This window comes from Anser cygnoides, chromosome 8 (assembly GCF_040182565.1).
Source record: "Anser cygnoides isolate HZ-2024a breed goose chromosome 8, Taihu_goose_T2T_genome, whole genome shotgun sequence".
Classification (NCBI taxonomy): Eukaryota; Metazoa; Chordata; class Aves; order Anseriformes; family Anatidae; genus Anser; species Anser cygnoides.
The window spans coordinates 10309406-10327672 of NC_089880.1; the positions used below are offsets into that span (position 1 = coordinate 10309406).

General features: G+C 50.0%; 1 protein-coding gene across 2 annotated transcripts; it reads left to right on the plus strand.

Annotated features, from left to right (window-relative positions):
• Nucleotides 1–673: 673 nt before the first annotated feature.
• On the plus strand, nt 674–16346 carry TNFSF4 (TNF superfamily member 4). 2 transcript variants are annotated; one of them, XM_067001407.1, is made up of 4 exons: nt 674–814; nt 8333–8608; nt 12896–12938; nt 14293–16346. In XM_067001407.1, the coding sequence occupies exons 2-4, from the start codon at nt 8393–8395 to the stop codon at nt 14649–14651; spliced, it is 618 nt and encodes a 205-aa protein (XP_066857508.1). In that variant the 5' UTR covers nt 674–814; nt 8333–8392; the 3' UTR covers nt 14652–16346. The 2 variants fall into 2 exon arrangements, with proteins under 2 accessions (XP_066857508.1, XP_013045562.3); XM_013190108.3 differs by having other exon boundaries at nt 8366–8608.
• The last annotated feature ends 1921 nt before the right edge of the window (nt 16347–18267 follow it).

The window sequence follows — 18267 nt, forward strand, 5'->3', positions numbered from 1 at the left end:
AGCTGAACCCAAGGGGAAGGCAGCGGGCAGGGAAGGGCTGCGGGGGCTGGAGCTTGGCTCCTTGGATACCGGGAACATCCCTGGGCAGCTGAGGCCCCTCTGCAGCTGTAACGGGCTGGGGTTGGGGCTGAGCTCCCTCTGCCAGGGAGCCTGCCCACAGCAGAGCCAGGGCAGTGGGGTTTTGCATCACCTCGGTGCCATGGGGGGGTTTCTTTGCACCAATCCAGGTGCATCCCAGCCCTTGCAGCCGTGCCGGGTGTTGCCACATGAACTGGTGGCTTTGGCCGCTGCAGCTCCCTCCCTGCCCAGAGCAGCAGTGATGAAAGAAAGGAAATGCTGTGGAAGAAGAAGGTGATGTGGGCTCTTCCCCTATCCCAGCCTTGACAGGGGCTGAGCATGTTGGTAGGAAAAAGTCATCTACGGGTGCAAACTCCTTCCCTGCTGAGGTCTGAGTAATCTGTTGCAGAAGGAACTAAAATAAACAGCCTTTTAGTGTTCTAAAAATGTTACGTAGACTGAAAAAAAGCAAAGAATCCTTAAATGCTGGATATGGAAGAGGCAATTAAACAAGAAAAAGATGTCACAAAATGCCTGAGTTATAACTCACAGTTCTTGTAGTCACGTGGAGTCAGCTGGTCTGTGTAGTGTCAGCGCAGGAACCTGTCCCGAAGGGTGCAGCTATTGGAAAGAAGCAGAAAAGCAACAAATTCTTCAAGTGTCTTTCAACATCTCTGGTGGCAGATACACCCCCTGGGTTACTGCGTCCGCCCTGAGGAATGGGGCTCTCTCCCCGCCTGCCCGGCAAACAGAGGGGGTGAATGCCCAAAGGTACACGGGGCTTATCGTGGGATCCTTTTGGGACTGTACAGGACTTACTGCGGGATGCCTGTGGGACTAAGCAAAGTGGGGTGGAAAGGGAGGGATCAGTGCAGTTTGGGGAGGAACCAGCATGGGAAAAGAGAAGGAAAATGGGATAAAAGGGGCTATTCGGGTGTCTGTCTCACCATCCTTGGCGTATGTATGTATATATTTTCTGCTAATGGACTTTCATGCCCATTTGTCAGAGAGGGGAACAGGATAAGGCCACTGGTGCTGTTGGTGAGGGCTTGTGCTTTCTGCCTGTGCTGATCCGTGTGTCTGACTGTGTATACATACACACGAATGGTGTATCTGTATGCACGCGCTGTGTGAGGCGTACACACGCAGCATGTATGTAAACACGTGCCGTGTATATGTACGCATGTATGGTGTGTGTGCACACGTGCTCAGCCTCACTGCCGGGATGTCGAAGCTGCAGCAGCCTCACCTCTGTTGGGCTGCTGGATTCAGCGATCCCCAACACAAACCAACCTTGCGCAGGCTTCCCCAGAGGGACCCCGGTAAGAAAACACACCTGCTTGCCTCCTGCTTGCCAGCTGCCCCCCAGAACCTGCCCTGAAGCCCCGCCGTGGTCCTGTGTCCAAGGGGGGACCCAGGCAGGGCTGTTTGAATATCACTCAAGGACCAGTGAAAGTGGTGGGCGAGGAAGAGAACAACGCGTGGGTCAATGGCAAACCCCCATCACAGGGGGCAGATGGCTCATACCCGGCTCTCGTACTGCCACAACGGCTGCCCGTGTCCCTGGGGGCTGGCAAGGTGACAACCATGGGGCGGGCAGGGCTTGCCATCCCCAGTTCAAGCCCACCGGAGAGCGAGCGCTGTGGTGCGTAATACGGAGAGCACCTCTGACCAGGATTAGTCATCCGGGGCTCTTGCTGCCGCTGGACGCACTCATCTGTGGAGCCCCACACGTAGCGAAACGTGTGGCCGCGTGACGGCTGTGGGTGCTGCCATCCGCAGCGCCCGTGGGCTGTTCCTGCAAGTGCACGTGGGCTCCTGCCTGGCACGATGCGCGGGGCCGGGGAGCGGGGTGGTTCTGGAAGCTGGGAGATACTGGCTGCTCCTGCTGCGTTACAGGCTTGTGCCATGTCAACCACGCAACCTGCTTTAGATGTGCTTCAAAACCTCAGGGAACATCTGCAGAGAGCCACGGGTTGCTTGCTTTGTGAATACACAGACCTCTTCTCGTCTCTCCCAAAGCAAAAGCTTAAACCTAGGAGACTGTTGTAATAGCAACTTCTCAGCCATTCATTCCAGCTGCGTATAGGCAATTCAGTCTTTTGAAAATAGACAGGATAAAGAATAAAAAGAGAAAACTGCTGAGACCGGGCACAGCTCAGCACCAGCACCCAGCACTTCCCTCCGGTAGGTGCGACGATGCTGTGGGAGGGTTGGTGGGGGCTGCAGATAGATGCCTCCTTGCAGAAAAATGGCACAGACAAGCATGAGGCTGCTGTGTGGGATGGAGAAAGGTGGCTTAATTACTGGAGAAGTGGTATCTGCTGAGGGAGTAGTGACCACCATCTGATTATGGTCAGTGTGAGCAAACAGAGGGCAGTCCCAGCCAGTAATATAGCTACTGGATGTTTCACCAGAGGTAGTATAAATCAGGGGAAATTTTGACCTAAACTGACCAGATGGGAAAAAAAAAAAAAAGAAAAAAGAAAAAAAAAACAACAACAACCAACAACCAACTAAATGACTGTGAATGGAAAATCAAGAGCTCTTTAAATGTTTGAGAAACAGTGGAGGAAACTATTTTTCCAGAAGTTTAACCTGACAGCTGCTAAAAATGATGAAACAATACTCAGAAAACAAGAAAGGGAGAGAGTTCATAGCGTACAAGAGAAGGATGCTATAAGGCATCATGTCGGTCAACATACTTTTGGTGATACCAGACCTCGATTCAGTCCCTAAAGTCCCATAACTGATGGATAAATCTTTGCTGATGAAGCTGATCTTGAGAGGCGCGTAAAGTGGAATCGCACATGTCCTGGTTAGAAAAGGGACAAATCGGCTCATTTCATGAATTAGGAAATGGTACTGCATGGGGTCTTTTTCGCTGGCTTGGCTGGGACAGGTATGGTGTCAAACCCTTTTCCAACTCTTTAATGCAGACCCACAAGAAGATTCAAGAGCTGCAGTAAAACATCATTCGCAGGAGGAGTGACTTCAGAAGCATCTTTTTTAGCAAAGAGCTCCCAAGGGAAGCAGACAGACCAGTGATGATAGTGCCAGACACACAAGAGAAACCACATCCTTAACTCTACCCAGGGCATCACTGGCTTCATATTCCTCCCTGGGGTTTCTAACTGGGAGTGAAGCTGGCTGAGCCCAAGAGCTTGTCTAAATGTGAGCTGCATAGTCATGTCTTTTTTTTCTTTCCTTTTTTTTTTGTTTCTTTTCCCCAGAGACTGTTGTTTCTCTTCACTAGAAAAATGGCAAAATACGTCTTTGATTTTCTCTCCTGATATCTTACGGTTCAATGGTATGCTATGGTGTGATTTCTGACTGAAGCAGCTACTGAGGAAAAGGAAAGGAAATCGGTATGACCTTTAAAAGGTGCCAGAGCGAACAACACGCAGCCCCTGCCCGCTCAGCTGAAATCGTGGTGAACAGCATCCAGCCAGAGGCAGAGCAAGTGACGGTCCTGGGGAAAATGGCCGCGGGCAGCAGCAGAGCTGGCAGCTGCTGCGGGGTGCCGGGGGGAGCCGTCGGCTGCTCGCTCCGCTGCTCCCATAAAGCCGCTCACTGGGAAAAATCCCCGCACGGCGCTCCGGGGTGAGGCATTGCCTTGGTGCTGAGCCTTCTGCCTGCCCACAAATTGAGCCATGGGAAGGTAAAATGCAACATCACTTCGCGAGGCTGGGCATGCTTTTGGGATCTCCCCCAAAAAACCTGCCTCCCCATAAACGTCCACATTTTTATTTGTGATTTTACAGCATTTTCACAATGTCCTTCGCTATTTCACACTGCCAAAAACAGCCTGACTAATGCAACCTCCTTCCTACTGGCTCAGTGCCTCTGCTGGCAGAAATCCATGAAGCATTATCAGCCAGTGGCTATCTGCACAGAGCAGGAGAAAACGCCACACGGAAATGAAATCAAGGGTGAAAAATAGTTTGCATGGTTGTGAGACAAAGAAACTGGAGTTCATAACATTTTTAGGCAAAAATCTTTCACCCTGATAAGCAAATCTGGCTCAGTTAAATTATTTCTAGAGTGGACGGAAGCATTAAACAGCATTAGCTGGGGCACACAAGAGAGCAGCCCTCTAGGTACACACCGAGCAGTGAGACCTGGATGAAAATGCTGTCTGTTATACTTCACTTTTTTTTTCCCCTCTTACATTACTGCAAGGCTTCCTTTGCCTTTTCCCACTGTTGTGCTACATCAAACTGTATGAGTGGTTATCCTCGAGGCAAAGACAGCCTTGGTGGAAAGCAGCTGCACACAAGAGGACAGCACAGCACTGGACATGTTCTACCTGACTGCAGCAATGAGAGCAACAGCACTGCTTTGCTAGAAATTTATTCCAGGTGGAAGCCAACCCTTCAAATTAGAGGCAAAGACGACCAGGAAGAGCTGAGAGGCCAGATCTCACCCATGAGCATGCCCCACATGCTCCGATGTTGCCTGTGAGCTGAGCTCGAGCTGTGCAGGACAGCTAGGGCAGCAGCAAAGCTTTGTGTCCGGAAGGGCTGCGAGACGAAGTGCTTCTTCCTTACCCCATCCCAGGCTCCCCGGCATGTGCCAGGACAGGCTGGCATCCAGGCTACTCCCAAGGGACCCAGCAGTCTCCAGGTAAGATCCTGTCCTCCAAAGGAGCGGCAGCACTGCCCAGCACGGTGTCAGCCACGTCTGAGCTCCAAAAACGCAGAGCAGTGATGAAGTCAGGGCAGGTCCCAGGAGGACACACCATGCCCTTTCATTTTGACACCAAACCATCAATAACCACGCGAACAGCTCCACTTCCACCCAGCAACAGTTTTGTACAGACTGTGCTTCATGAACATTATGAAAAAGAGAGCCAAAGCTCTTCGTAAAGGCTCCCTGAATTCCCACAGCTTCTCCTCTGCCCAAGGGGCTGCCTTGTTCCACACAAGACCCCCTGAGCTTTTGTTTGTGGAAATCCACGTTTCCTTTTTCCTTCTAGATGTTTACAAACACTTCAATCAGTTGTTCCACTATTCTTCTGAGAAGTTCAGATCGTCTGTCCCGTACAACTCCCCATTTCCTCCTTTTGGGGTGCTAAGAGTACTTTCCTGGGAAATGGGAACTGAAGCGAGGAGGAGGGTGCCCATGGGGTCTGTCAGGCCTTAGACCCCACACATGTGGGATGTTCCGTGTGGGCCACGAGCTGCGGTCCATGGTCAGGATGCTTTTTACCCTGTCCCAAAGGCTGGAGTACAGCAGCCCCGTGGCACAGGGACACTGTCAGGCTGGGGCTCTGAGACCTGGTACAGAGGTGACACTGCAGGATCTAGCTTTGACCTTGACTGACGTGCTTCAGCCAAGGTTTTAAAACCTCCAGCTCTCTGGTCTGGGAAAGCTCAGAAATAGCCTAATGTAACAAATGGGACTCTCATAAAAACAAACAAACAAACAAATAAATAAATAAATAAACAAAAGCCCCAGCAAGCCACACGTAGCAAACTCTGGTTTCCTTCAGTCCTTGCTGGAATAATGTTGCTGCAAGTGGCACTGCGAGGCATTTCTCTGGAAAATGGCTGAGATGCCCAGGCAACCAGAGGCTGCTGCAGGGTGAGCCAACAGGCTCACAGAGCCCCAGAGCCACCTAAGCCTGCCCACTAGAACGAAGTGATGACTGGGAAGGGCTGAGCAAAACCCCAAGAGTTCCCAGCCTGGGCTCCCTGTGGAAGAGAGCTTGCCCCCACCTCCCTCATCAAAATAATTTTGATCAATGCAGCCAATTTCGGCAGCTGCCAAGCATGTGCAGCCAGTTTGAGATGCGGCAGGGTGAGGAAGGCCAGGAAAGTTTCCTCTAGGAGGGCAGGCAGGAGCTCTGGTAGCACGTCTGAAGCCACCAAATCTGCATGCACTTGGGTTTTCGTAGGCAAGGCAGGCGGACAAGATGAAGGTGATTACAGCTACGAAGACTGTCTGTGCATAGGTGTTCATGCTGCTGCTGAATGAGCTGTCCTCTTTCCTGTTTCGGACACGATGCCAGAGACATTACTTGAAATGTAGCTTTCGATCCACGGTGCTACCCATGTTGTTAACCCAGGCTGAGCGACACTTGCACTGGGGGAGTACAGAAATGACGAGGCAATTTCAGAAATACATATGCACAACCTCCACCCACATTTTCAGGGTACATTCTTTTAGAAACAAAACCAGTGCAAGATCCAAAGTCAGGGAGGGAGATGGGCGAGAGATTGTGTCTGCTTCAGAGGCTCGCTCAGAAATGTGAGAGTTATGGGATCACACTAGTTGGGAATGTCTCAGCTTGGCGCCCCTGGCATTTTTGCAGAAACTAAGCAGCGTCAGCAAACCTGAGTGTCCTTTCCTGGAGGAAGCAGGGAGGGAGAGCATAGGGCAGAGCAGCCCTGGCTGCCCTGGCGGAGCTGCTCTGGCACACGGCAATGTCTGCTCTTCCAGGAAGGCAGGCGTGGCGTGATGATTGCTCTCTCTTTCTGTGACTCCCCACTGAAATACAGACAAATTTTCTGGTAAGCTGTGCAAGACCTGCAACCGGCTGCCTCTGCAGTCACTCGCTGGCGGCTCTCGCTGCAGGTAGGAAGGCAGGTACGGGGCACCTCTGGCCCCACAGTGCTCCTCCGTGCCTGCCTGCTTCAGCCATGGGGGCCGTGAGCGATGGGGTCTGCCCTGAGACGTGCCAGAAGCAGCACCATCGCTGCTGTCATATTTGGGGATGAGCAAAGAAGGCTAGGGAGGTTCGTGGGCCCCTCGGTGGGCTGTGGCTCAGCCTGAGGCTCCAGCACCCCTGGTGAATGGCCGCTGGCAAAAGCGGAATGAGAATTTCTATGCACCCAAACAACGGAAAATTCAAAAGTTGAACATTTTTCTGTATGTTTCCATGACTTTCGGGTTGTTCTTGAGACCAGAGCGAATACCAGAGTGAATTCCTGACTCGATCTATCAGCTTTTGGCAACTCGGAGGTTATTTTTCAAGAACAAGTGTGTTGAGAGCTCGGTGTCCTCATAGCAGTTTGCTTACCCAACTGCTGCAGTTTGTTCAGTTCATGTTTACAAGAAATATCCTTGCCCAAATGGAAAAAGACATGAAAGAACATTACCCTTGCTTTCTGTGCATGCAGGGTACACGTTTGACAAAAGGACATGTGCCTTGTGACAGGTTAAGAGAGAACATTTTGGGAAGGGAAACCTTCTGACAGCTCAACCCTGAAAGACAGACACACATAACACTCCCAATGGGCCCGATCCTCAGCAGGAGGAGGTAGCACCTGACTTCAGCTGCAAAATGCTAATTTACAGCAGAAAAATTCTGGCTGAAAGCTTGGTGGGAAGAGCAGTGCTGGACAGCCCCAAAAGAGGGTACGAAGCCTGTCAACTGAAATGAGCACAGGAGATGGCCCTTGCTGCAGACAACTGACCTGCATCAGCTCCCTACGTCACACGTGAATGTCACAAGAAGACCAAGCAACAGGGAGGTGCTGGGAAGAGGGACAACAGAGGAGCATTTAATACAATCCCTTAGACACATATAGGAAAAATTGCATTTGCATTTCAAGTTCTTGGTGTCCCAAGAAACAGGCATTCCTCTTCCAGAAGGGAAACCTGTATGGCCCAGGGGTGTCCCTCCAAGTGCCGTCCCCAGACTGCAGGTTTCAGTGAGTGCAAAAAGGGATGTTCCCAGAGCAGTTCTCCATTTTCTCCCTCTTAAGTTTCATGCAGCATCCCACAGCCATAAAGCTAGAAGACAAAGGCGAGGAGAAATGGAGGGTGCACATTTTGTCTCTAGTTCTTTATGCTATCTACCTGCCTCACTCACATCCCCTCCTATTAATTGGTTCTTTATTGAGATTTCAGCAGCATCATATACTACCAACAAGGGAGGCAGACAGCCCTGTAAACCCCCAACCTGAGGCTGAACAGGAAGATGAGAGGTTTTACTGTCAAAAGATTGAGCAAAGAGATCAGTGTCCACCCAACTCTTAGCTATTGTTGGAAACGTCATGTATAATCAAGAGATCCACAGCTGAAGCTATGAAAGACATAAACACATCTACTTTCAAAGGCCCTTACTCAAAACTGAACTGGGATGCAACAAATCAGCCCCCACATTCACCAAAAAAAAAAAAAAAAAAAAAAAGAAAGAAAGAAAGAAAGAAAGAAAGGAAGGGGAAATTCAGATTAGTCACAAAGAAGTTCCCCCGCCTGCTTCTCGGTGCACATAAAACCCTCTCCTGAAGGCACTGTGTTCATTTCATTTCTGTTCCTGGGACAGGAACACCTATCTCTTCTGCCCTGTGCTCCCCAGGCTGTGCTTGCTGGCAGCGTGGCTGCGATGGACGGACAGCCAGATGCGGAGCTGAGAAAGCAAGACGATCAGATGGACCACGAAAGAGAACCTGCTGGCATGATGAGTGGCGATGAGTGGAAGAGCTGGAAAAGAGGGCAGGTTAGGAGGAACACGCTGCACCTCGTGTCTGCGGCTGCTCAGTGGATATTACTGCTTGCCTGCTTGGTTTATCTTGGTCTAGATTCTCTGCAACTCTCGACGGTAAGAGCTCATGTTCCACCCATTGTCTGCTGGCCTGTAAACCTTTGTATGGGCTTTTTTGTAAGAAAAGAAAAAAAAAAAAGCTTTTAGGCTTATCCCCATTCTAGCCACAAGTATTTAAAGTATTCCTTAATAATTATCGCTCATTTTTTATATCTTTTGCCCTCAAAACAACTCCCAGTATTGCCAAGCTGAGCTTTGGGGAACAGGTTGTCAGGAGGTGGGCTCATTCCAGGAAAGCACTCTGCCCAGCAGCGCCAGAGCCCAACCAGCCCCAGGGGAGGAGGGCTGCCTCCTCGCGGCTCTGGCCTCGCCACATCAGCAGCTATTGGTGGAGCTGACTTGCAGTGACTGACATGTATTCGCTTTAATTAAAAGGGATTATCTGAGTGGATGGTTGCTTTTAATAAGGACAAGTTGAAGGATCAGAAGCCAGGCTGCTCGTATCATCTTCTGACCTGTTAAAATATACTATATGTGCAGGTAGATATGTCGGAAAACAAGCTAGCTTGTGACAGCTCTAGCAAGACCCATTAAACCTTTCCATGCTCCCAGCCTGTGCACATGTTGGGCTCTGGGAGTAGTCATCTGTATCTGCAGAGGACAGTAAGTGCCCCTGCGTGTGCACATGAGAGACAGAGACTCTGATTATGTGACCAGAGAGAGTTTCATTTATACATAACACCACTGCAAACAATATACAAAACAGAAATGTCTGAGACTTGCACGATTTTAGCAAAAAAATGCAGCAAATACATTTTCCTCTTTCGTGTGTTTGCAAACTGGTGGATTGCCAACAACTTTTTCCTGCTATTTCAGTGCCGCTTAAGCACTAGCTACTTCTCCTCCCACATCTTCTCCAAGAGCTACGTTAACACTGTGAAGTATGTTGTGCTTCATCTTAACAGAGTTCACTCTTTCCTCCCACTTAGGCTTGGCAGAGAAGCAAGCCAGGCATATAACCCTGCAAGGGAGAGATGGCCTCATGCTCTGGGTCCCCTGCTGTTTAATGAAAACCCTCATGCTGCATGCAAGTTTCACTGGCCTGCACCTCACAGCACTTGTTAAACTTCAGAATGATAGCACTGATAACGCTAAAAGATAACACATTTCATTCAGTTCACTGCTCTTCTCCTTTTAGTTTTTTTTTTTTTGAGACAAGTTGCACTGGAAGCCAATGTAGAAGGCCAAGCTATCCCGCCCTGCTTGAGATGCAGAAACCTCTCCAGGGTCACGCTCTGGTTGTGACTCCTTGTCTCTCAGTAGCTCTCTATTCTGTGAAAATGTTAACTCCAATCCTCCTCCTCCAAAGGACGATGGCAGGGGCTGGCACTGCTGTCTGTCAGCCCTACAAACCCGAGACACCAGCAGCTGGGAAGGGTACACGGTGCAGGCCTGGAGTTCCTCTTCCTCAATAGAAACGACTGAATCAGGGCGCTTAAGGAGCAGCGACTGCAGCAGATGAAAAGTCCAGGCTCTGGGAGTCACCACAGGACCCTTTCAGTTTTAAATGTTTGTTGAGCGCAGGCTGAGAGCCGGTTTCCATTATTCTAGGCAGACAGCCACGGCATCCTGCTCTGACTGCACCACGCTGTGCGGGAAGGTCTCCCAGGCTGTACCTGGGGGGATTTCATAGCATGGGAATTACAGGGCTTGGTAGGATAACTGTGGACTGACCTTATAAATGCCTACAGCAGAAGGAGCAGTACTAATCTGACTTGACTCTTGGGGCAGGCTCAGAGCTGGTCCACTGGAGTGACCAAGAGGCTGTCCCTGCTCTTGGGAAGCTCCTTCTGCTCCCAGGGCTGGAGAGTGCCACGCTAGCTGTAACAGCCAGACACAGCTGTGGTTTTTTTCAGAGCAAGAGCACGTCTGATTACTTTTTGTTGTCATATCCTAAAAGACACCCTGGAGTATTCAGTGAAAACACAGCGCAAATAACACACGTTCAAAAAAGATAGCATCTGCACTGCGCTCAAAAAAAATGTACAGCAAGCTGGTTTGTATCACGATGCAGCGTGGAGAGCAAGCCTCAGCTGTGATTTCCAAACAAGCAGCTACTAAAAATTGTAGTGATCGGTAGTCAGCTTTTGTATCTGCAGTGCTCGTGAGTTCCCATCTCTGCTGGAGTTACCTCTTCTTGCCAAGGCAGCTGGGAAAAGACCAAGGGCAGGCCACTTGCAGGCACAGTCAGAGGGCATGAAACTCCCCGGTGGTGGATGCAGGCAAGGTAAACACCTTGGGCAAGCATGGGGAGTTCAAAGGCTCCTAATGATCTATCACAAGATGTTTTTGCCTGAACAGGGCAGGAAAAGGTGCAGGGCGAATAATTTTGCAGAAGTTCAATGTAGGTAAGGAAGGTACGGCCGTAATCCTAGTATCTCCCGGTTTGGAGCAGTTACAAGCCACTACCAGCACACAGTTGCTCAGTCTGTCTGACACTCAGGGCCAGGACCATGACTTCAACAGTCCTCTGAGTTAGCGTGCTTTGTTGTCATCCCCAGGGGCTTGCACTTTATGCAATACGAACCTAATCCTAAAACTTCTGCCATGACACAGCGCTAGGAGCAATGTCCTGGACAGGAGGTCTTTGGCAACGGCCGCACCAAATCTCATGTTCAGGGAACCCAAACAGGCAAACATGATGTGGAAACTGTGTGTAAATGATGCAGGGAAACTGATACAGTCACTACAAGGCAGAACAGAGAAAGAGGGTGACCAACTTTGATACTAGCTCCCTCCCAGTGCTACAGATCAGTTCTCTCCTCAGCAAAATTTATTGGGAGCTAATTGCAAAGTCCTTTGAGATTGTGCAATAACCAGCAGAGACATGTCAAACACGCAATGTGCCGTAGTGACAACGGGGCTGACATTCTTACAGTGGCCACAAGTTTGTTCCCCAGCCTGTCTGTGGTTAGTAGATTCTGCCCACTGATGGCCAGAGCGGCCAGCTTGCTGTAGATGCTGTTTGACCTCAGAAGCTCAGCAGCCCTGCACTTAGCTGTCATCTCTTGGGAAACTACCTGGAAATCCCAGCTGCTGAGCCAAAGAGTTGAGCATTTAGGCACCTACAAACAGTATATGCATAGCCTCGAGCTGCTGGGGCAACGGATAGGATCAGTAATGTCGGAGGAGACGGTTCCACCAGAGCCAGTGGGTGATCATGCAACCGAAGCTTCTATTTGGTAGTCGAATCCAGCTTTGTCAGTGGTGCAAGTGGCAGAGCATCAGCTGTAGCAGCACTAGAGGGTGCCAGAGCAGAGGTTTCCCACCACCAGCACCCAGCACTCACCTCGCCCTCTGTCACAGAGGTCTTGCTCTAACCTCCTTCCTTCCCTGCTTGCCTCTGCCAGGGCGCAGCACTGAACCCGCAGAGCTGCCTGTCTATGCTCACTCTCTAGTCCGATACTTCCAGCACCATTTCTCTGCTCAGAGTGAGAAGGCTGCTCTCGTTTCTGTAACAAATGGACTAAATAGATAAAAGGCAGCCTGACACACATCTGACCAGCCCATCTTTCCTGCTGGAAACCTATGGAATAGGTAAAGAGAAGAAAACACAGCAGCCAGCCCAACCTTTCACTCTTTAATCAGGCAAGATGCTGAAGTTTTGTGGTTGTGAAGAGACTGCAGATTTGGGCCTCCTGTGGTTAAGATGAGAGATGGGTTTGAGATGCAAAGATCAGATTTAAAAATCTAATATAGAAGCTTGGTGTTTTGCATATCTGATCATGAAGATACATATTTCTGCATTTGCATTCACTTTTTCTCATAAAATGCAAACCAATTTTAATCATATCTTAGTGCCCTTGTAAGGGAGCCACTGGGAGCCACGCATCCTGTAACAGCCTGACCCAGAGGACAAGGAATGCACCAAGAGCTCTTGCTCTGTGCCCCTAACTCCAGACCCACCTCTTGGAGCCCTGCAGCATGAGAGTGCCACACCGGGGCACAGCCAGCTCTGCTGATGGGCTCCCGTGGCTGCCAGCCGGACTCGAGGAACTCATGCAGAGAGGCTCTGCACCCCAAAGTCCTTCCCTGCTGCTTGACTCAGCTTCATAATACTCACTTGGATGTTTTTCCAAGTGGGACCAAATCTCCCTGGTGTGCTCAGCACCCACGTGAAAGTTGGACTGGCTGGGAAGCACTCAAAATGGCACTTTATAATACTAATGATGCTAATAGGATACGGTGTACAGCTAGCCCCGCTCCCAGCGGGGAAACAAAAGCGAAAGCGGCAGAAGCGACAGCCCCGCTGTGTTAATGAGGATTTCTCTTCCTTTTTTTCAGCCTCGCAGTGACAAAGTCCTGTGGACCTACATCCGCTACACAGGTGAGTGGGCAGCCGGGCTGGGGTCCCTCGGGGTGCTCCTCATGCTTCCAGGATGGGTCTCTTCGGTGCCCCGGGGGCTCCAGCTGCCTGTTGGGCCGTGAAGCTCTTGGTGTCACGGCGGTGGCAGAGGACAGGGCCAGGAGAGCTGGGGGATGAGGGGCAGAGCTGCGAGGTGCTAAACCAAGCATCGGGGTTTTCCCTGAGGGGAAGAAACATGGGAAATTGGAGTGGCTTTCTGCAGTCCGTACTTACACACTGAAGCAAGCATTCACTCTGAAAGTACAAAAAACACATTTTTGAGAACTTACTGAGTACGCACAGCATGCTCTTGGGGTATTTCTGAAACAAGTAAATGATTTCCTGATTTATGAAAAATGTAAATGATTTCCTGGGGAAGAGTGAGCGTACATGGTGGCAGAAATAGCAGCGCTCTGCGTGCTGAGCACATTGTGTGTTTTGCCCCGTGACACGCCTTGGCGATAGGAGCTACTAAAATTTTCAAGTCATACTTAAAACATTGCTGCCAGTTTTACCTTCAGGGAATATTAGAAGCGTCACAGTGACGCTAACCTAACAGAAACGCATGGTTCTAGAGGAAAAAAAAAGCTTGAGAAATTGCCCTCAGCTCGGAGCAGCTGTATTGCCTGACAGGAGACCTTCTGGTGAAGTTTTCTTGTCAGCATCCCCAGGGTGCCAGCCCTTCTGTGGCACAGCAGGGGTATGTTTCCTGAGTAGCTCTGGGAACTGTCACTGCTTGTTCCAGGAGAAAACCTTTCACACTAGAGTTCTGTTTTAATTTCCTTGATTCTGCTCCGTGTACATTCATTTCTTCTGTTCCTTTCTACACTGCTTTTTTATCCCGTCTTCTCAAAAAATACCCCCACAAAAGACGGGAAATTTTGTTACCCACCCAGAAAAAGCTCTTTTCCTCTCTCTTCCAGCTTTGAAAACTTTCCTCTTCTCTTATTTACTGTTTTTATTTTCTGTTCTGTCGAGGAAGCTGTATTTTCTAAACTCACTGGGATGCCTTACTTACGTAAATACATCTGTACTGTAATTAAGAAATACAGCAAATAAATAGTGTATAAACAGAAACATGGAGGAATAATTCATATAAACTGAAGATTTAGTCCAAAGGCACAGCTTGCTCAGGAATGGGAACCTGGAAAATTCCACTGCAGACCGCGCATGTCTAGAATGGGTGATATCCTAGCTCCAGTCTGCCCTATTCTCTAGTTCAGTCTCTGCCTTTCCTGTATTTTTCCACCCTTCCTGCAGGCAGTCTGTACAAAACTGCCCCCTTCCAAGAAGACTTTTGTCTTCACGGGATCATTTTTTCTCTCTTCCATTCCAGGTGAAAGCATCAAAGGAGTGGCCATGAATTTCAGTGCAGAATTAGGCTCTATACATACCCGGAATGGCTCCATCATGATCACTTGTGACGGCCCCTACCTGGTGTCCCTGAAGGCCAAGCTTTCCCCCGACCTGGATGACAACAGCTCACTGAAGCTGATGATGCGGAAGACGGAAAACAAGAACGTTGAGCCCCTCTGGGAGCAAACCATCCAGGGCAGCAGCAGCACGGTAGATCTCATCACGATGCTCTACTTGTTTGCTCAAGATAACATCACCCTGTGGACCAGCTTGAATGTCACTGTCATGGAGTTGTCATTTAGCCTTGTGCTACTAAAACCCGTCTTTTGCCTCCTGTAGAAGATGACGCATGAAATGTAACGTGTAAAGTACAGCCTTTCCTACTGATATGTTCACATGTGGGAGACTTATTCTCACAGGCTGTACTTGTACAGGCAGACTGCTCTAGCCTCCCCTTTTGGGGCTGTGGAAAGCCTCAGCTGGAGTGCAGGTAAATCACAGTGCAAATGGGCTTTACATAGTGCATGCCACATTCATCTCTGGAGCTCTATGCAGTAGGATGGATCTTTCTGATGCTGGAGAAAGGCATGTGTGGAGTCCTCAAGGAAAACAGAGATGAAAGCCAAAGAAAGCCACCCAAGCTTAGCTCATATTCAGAGAAACTCTGGGTTTCTCTATTTATTTGACAGTATCTGCATATAGTACAAATGCTCTGTATATTTGCTAAAATAAAGGTCTGTTAAATCAGGAAGACACCTCAAGTGCCTTAAAGAGATTTGGAGAATGAGGAGAACAGATCTGCTTAGCAGCCCTTTGCCTGGCAAGGCAGGAGAAGGGAAAGAGGCAACAAGGGACTTTCTTTGCAGTGATCTGACTGCACTGGACAGCAGGAATGCAGGCCCTGCAGTGACTATGAGATTTGTAGGAACAGCTTTTGAGAGAGGAGGCTTGCTGGCTGTTCCAGCTGTTGGCAGAGCACTGAAGCCTGAGCCAAAGGAGTGTCTGGTAGGACATTTACATCTTGACACCAGCTCTCAGAGGTGTTAAGTTGAAGGACAATCTCCCTCAAGCAGACACACGCAGACTGGCTCAACCAAAAAACGATCCAGGCACACAAAATTTGGAAGAAAAGGATGAAGGCTTTCAGTCTGGTGGGTTGTCTCTAATGGACCGAGTGAAACCTGCAGGTCTGCGCATCTCTGGGAGGATTCACATAGGTCCTGCAGCAGAGCCCTTGCTGCAAAGGTGCTCACCTCGGAGAGGTTCACAGACCCAACTTCCACGACATGCCCGTGCACCGACCTGCCTGGCTTCTGCCAGAGTCAAGGCACAGACTGCTCTCAGCCATTCCCTTCACGTGCCCTGAGCACAGCCAGCAGCTGCTGTATTTCTGCTTGAAGTGGGGCAGACTTCAAGGGCGAGTTGACCGCCTGGCTCCCAATGAATCCCAGCAACGTTTCAGCAGTTGCCCGCTGACTGTACGCTCCAAAGTCTATTGTTTGAAACTATTTATGTATTTATACTACAGGCATACGAATGTTACTTCACATTTCTTAGAAACACTGGGAAGGGTTGAGACTTCAGGCTGTCGGCGCTAAGCTCTTTGCAGATGCTCCCGGTGCTCTGGAGCTTTGCCGCTCCGTGGGCACCGTGCTGCCACCCACCTCGGCTCCCCGGCCGCCCACTCCTGCAGGCACAGGTGTCAAAGGCACCTTAGGAAATCTGGGGCTCGGCGAGCTTTTCCCGTGCACATTACAATGCTGTGGGCAGGTTTCACAAACATCCCTCCCCAGCCCCAGGGGAAACCTCCCTGGCTGAAGCAGTTACTCAGCTTTTTCTCAGGACTGAGAAGCTGTGGGCTGGCTTGCGCCCACAGTGTGCTGCTCCCCAGCTGCAAGGGGCATTTGGGGCTTTTACTCCTGACTGCCACTGCCAGGCACCGGCACTCAGACCCCAGCTGGGTGTTGTCACACTCCTCAGGTGAAGTGAGAATGTGTTCCCTTCTGTAAAAGCTAATAAAACTTTCATTTTTGACCTCGTGGTGTCTCGAGGGAGGGGGGACCCTGCTGAATTATCCATTTCCCTGTCTTTGAGCAGACATGTTCGCCAGTATGAAAACTGTAAGAAACTTTCACACACTGATTCCTCTGACCTACATATACATGTACACACACTTGCCTTCAAATAAAGGTTGAAACAATTCCATTCCAGAGCTTAATTACTCAAGGGACTAATTATCCTCACCAGTAAGTTTCTAAGCCATCAGCTTCTGTTTGTGTCTTGCAGCCCCTTTCTCCACAAAGTTAAGAGTCTCCTGCACAGGGGAAACGTTCGGTTTTGCTATTGGGGCTGCTATGGCCTTGTAGGAGCTTGTAGATGGTGCTAGAGTTGCATCTTACAGCTCTGTTCATCCACGTCATTGTGCTGAGCTTTTGGGTCTCCCCTCAGAGACGGCTGCAGCATGAGCTGCTGAAGTGCAAGGCCTGGAGCTGGCAGCTTCTGGAGAAAGTCCCCAACTCTGGAGGGACAGGGCGCTCTGCTTCCCAGACCCACGGGGACCTCCTGACCTGCGCCTCACAGGCCTTTCTGTGAGACCCATTACACAGAATACAGTCATCAGCTAGTAATTACTGACTCCTCCACAATTTTGAAGTAATCTCCACTGCTGCTGCATCTCATTTGAACCAAACTACTGCATAAACTGCTTATTCCTTTCTCTATTTCACCTCTTTCGGCTCCCTGCCCGTGTAAAATAAGGGACAGGGTGGCAAAGCTGATGGAAGAGCCCTGGTCCCCCCTGGGGAGGAGCTAGCCTCATCTGTGCCCATCATCTGCCAGGCTCTTGCTCCCTAGCTGAGAGGAAACAGCTGAGAGCAGAGCAGAGCACTACAGGTCTGAGAATCAACAAATAGAAACATTTAATCTCCTTTCACATCCCTCAAAAAGTCATTGCATTTTCTACCACAAACGGTTACGCCTAATGGTGGATAATGAACCTGTGGTTTTTAGACACCATTTACATTTTATCAAGCCAGCATGAGTCACGACTATTGCCTGTCCACTTCACTAGCGAGAGAGAATGAATGAGACTCTGCAATGTGCAAAGCGCAGCCGATCTCCCTGCTGCAAAGCTCGCCCTGTCCAGCTCAGGCAGCAGAAAGCAGAGTCTGGTTGCCAGGGTTAGCAGTGTGGCAAGCTCTTTGGAGGCTGAAGGCATGTGTTTCATTAAGGTGTTAAGCAGCGAGCTTGCTGCAGCCACTCAGCTTCCCAGGGCAGAACAGCCCCAGGCACCAGCCGGGGTCAGGCAGAGCCCCACTCAGCTCACCCTCCCTGCCCAGGAGCCCAGAGGAAAACAAGAGGAGGTGGTGGGGCTGCCTGACCTGTCCCAGGGGAGAGACGTGATGCCAGAAGCAGTTCTGTGGATCCTGTTTGGGATTTCCAGACATCAGGAAGAGGGAAGGACTGAAGGAGTGCTTCTCTTATCAACCCACACTCGGTGAAGCAGACGTCTGCAAACACACATCTCCTCCTCCTAACGCAAAGCCTTGCACAACTACCTTTCAGATATGACAGCCGGTACCCATCATTCTGAAAGCTCATATTGCTCACCTCTTAATGAGGCAAAGTTGTCCCAAGGGGGTTACAAGCTAGGGCTGCTCCCAAGCACAAACACGCTCGCACCCATGGGTTTGCACTTTTTCCTGTCACTGTGGTTTGCTGGGTTGGTAGCCAATGCAGCTCTTTGATAGCCAGCCAAGGCACCCGGGTGCGGAGCCGGGCCACTGGCCAAGGTGCTCCATCAGTGTGCCTTCAGAGAGAAAACAGGACGAGGGCTGGGGCAAGACAAAACTTGATGTGGGCACAACTGTACTTTCCTAATAATTGCTTTCATTACCGGCTGTAAGCCAAAATTCATATGTATTCACTGGAAATCCAGAGACCTGCTATTTATAAG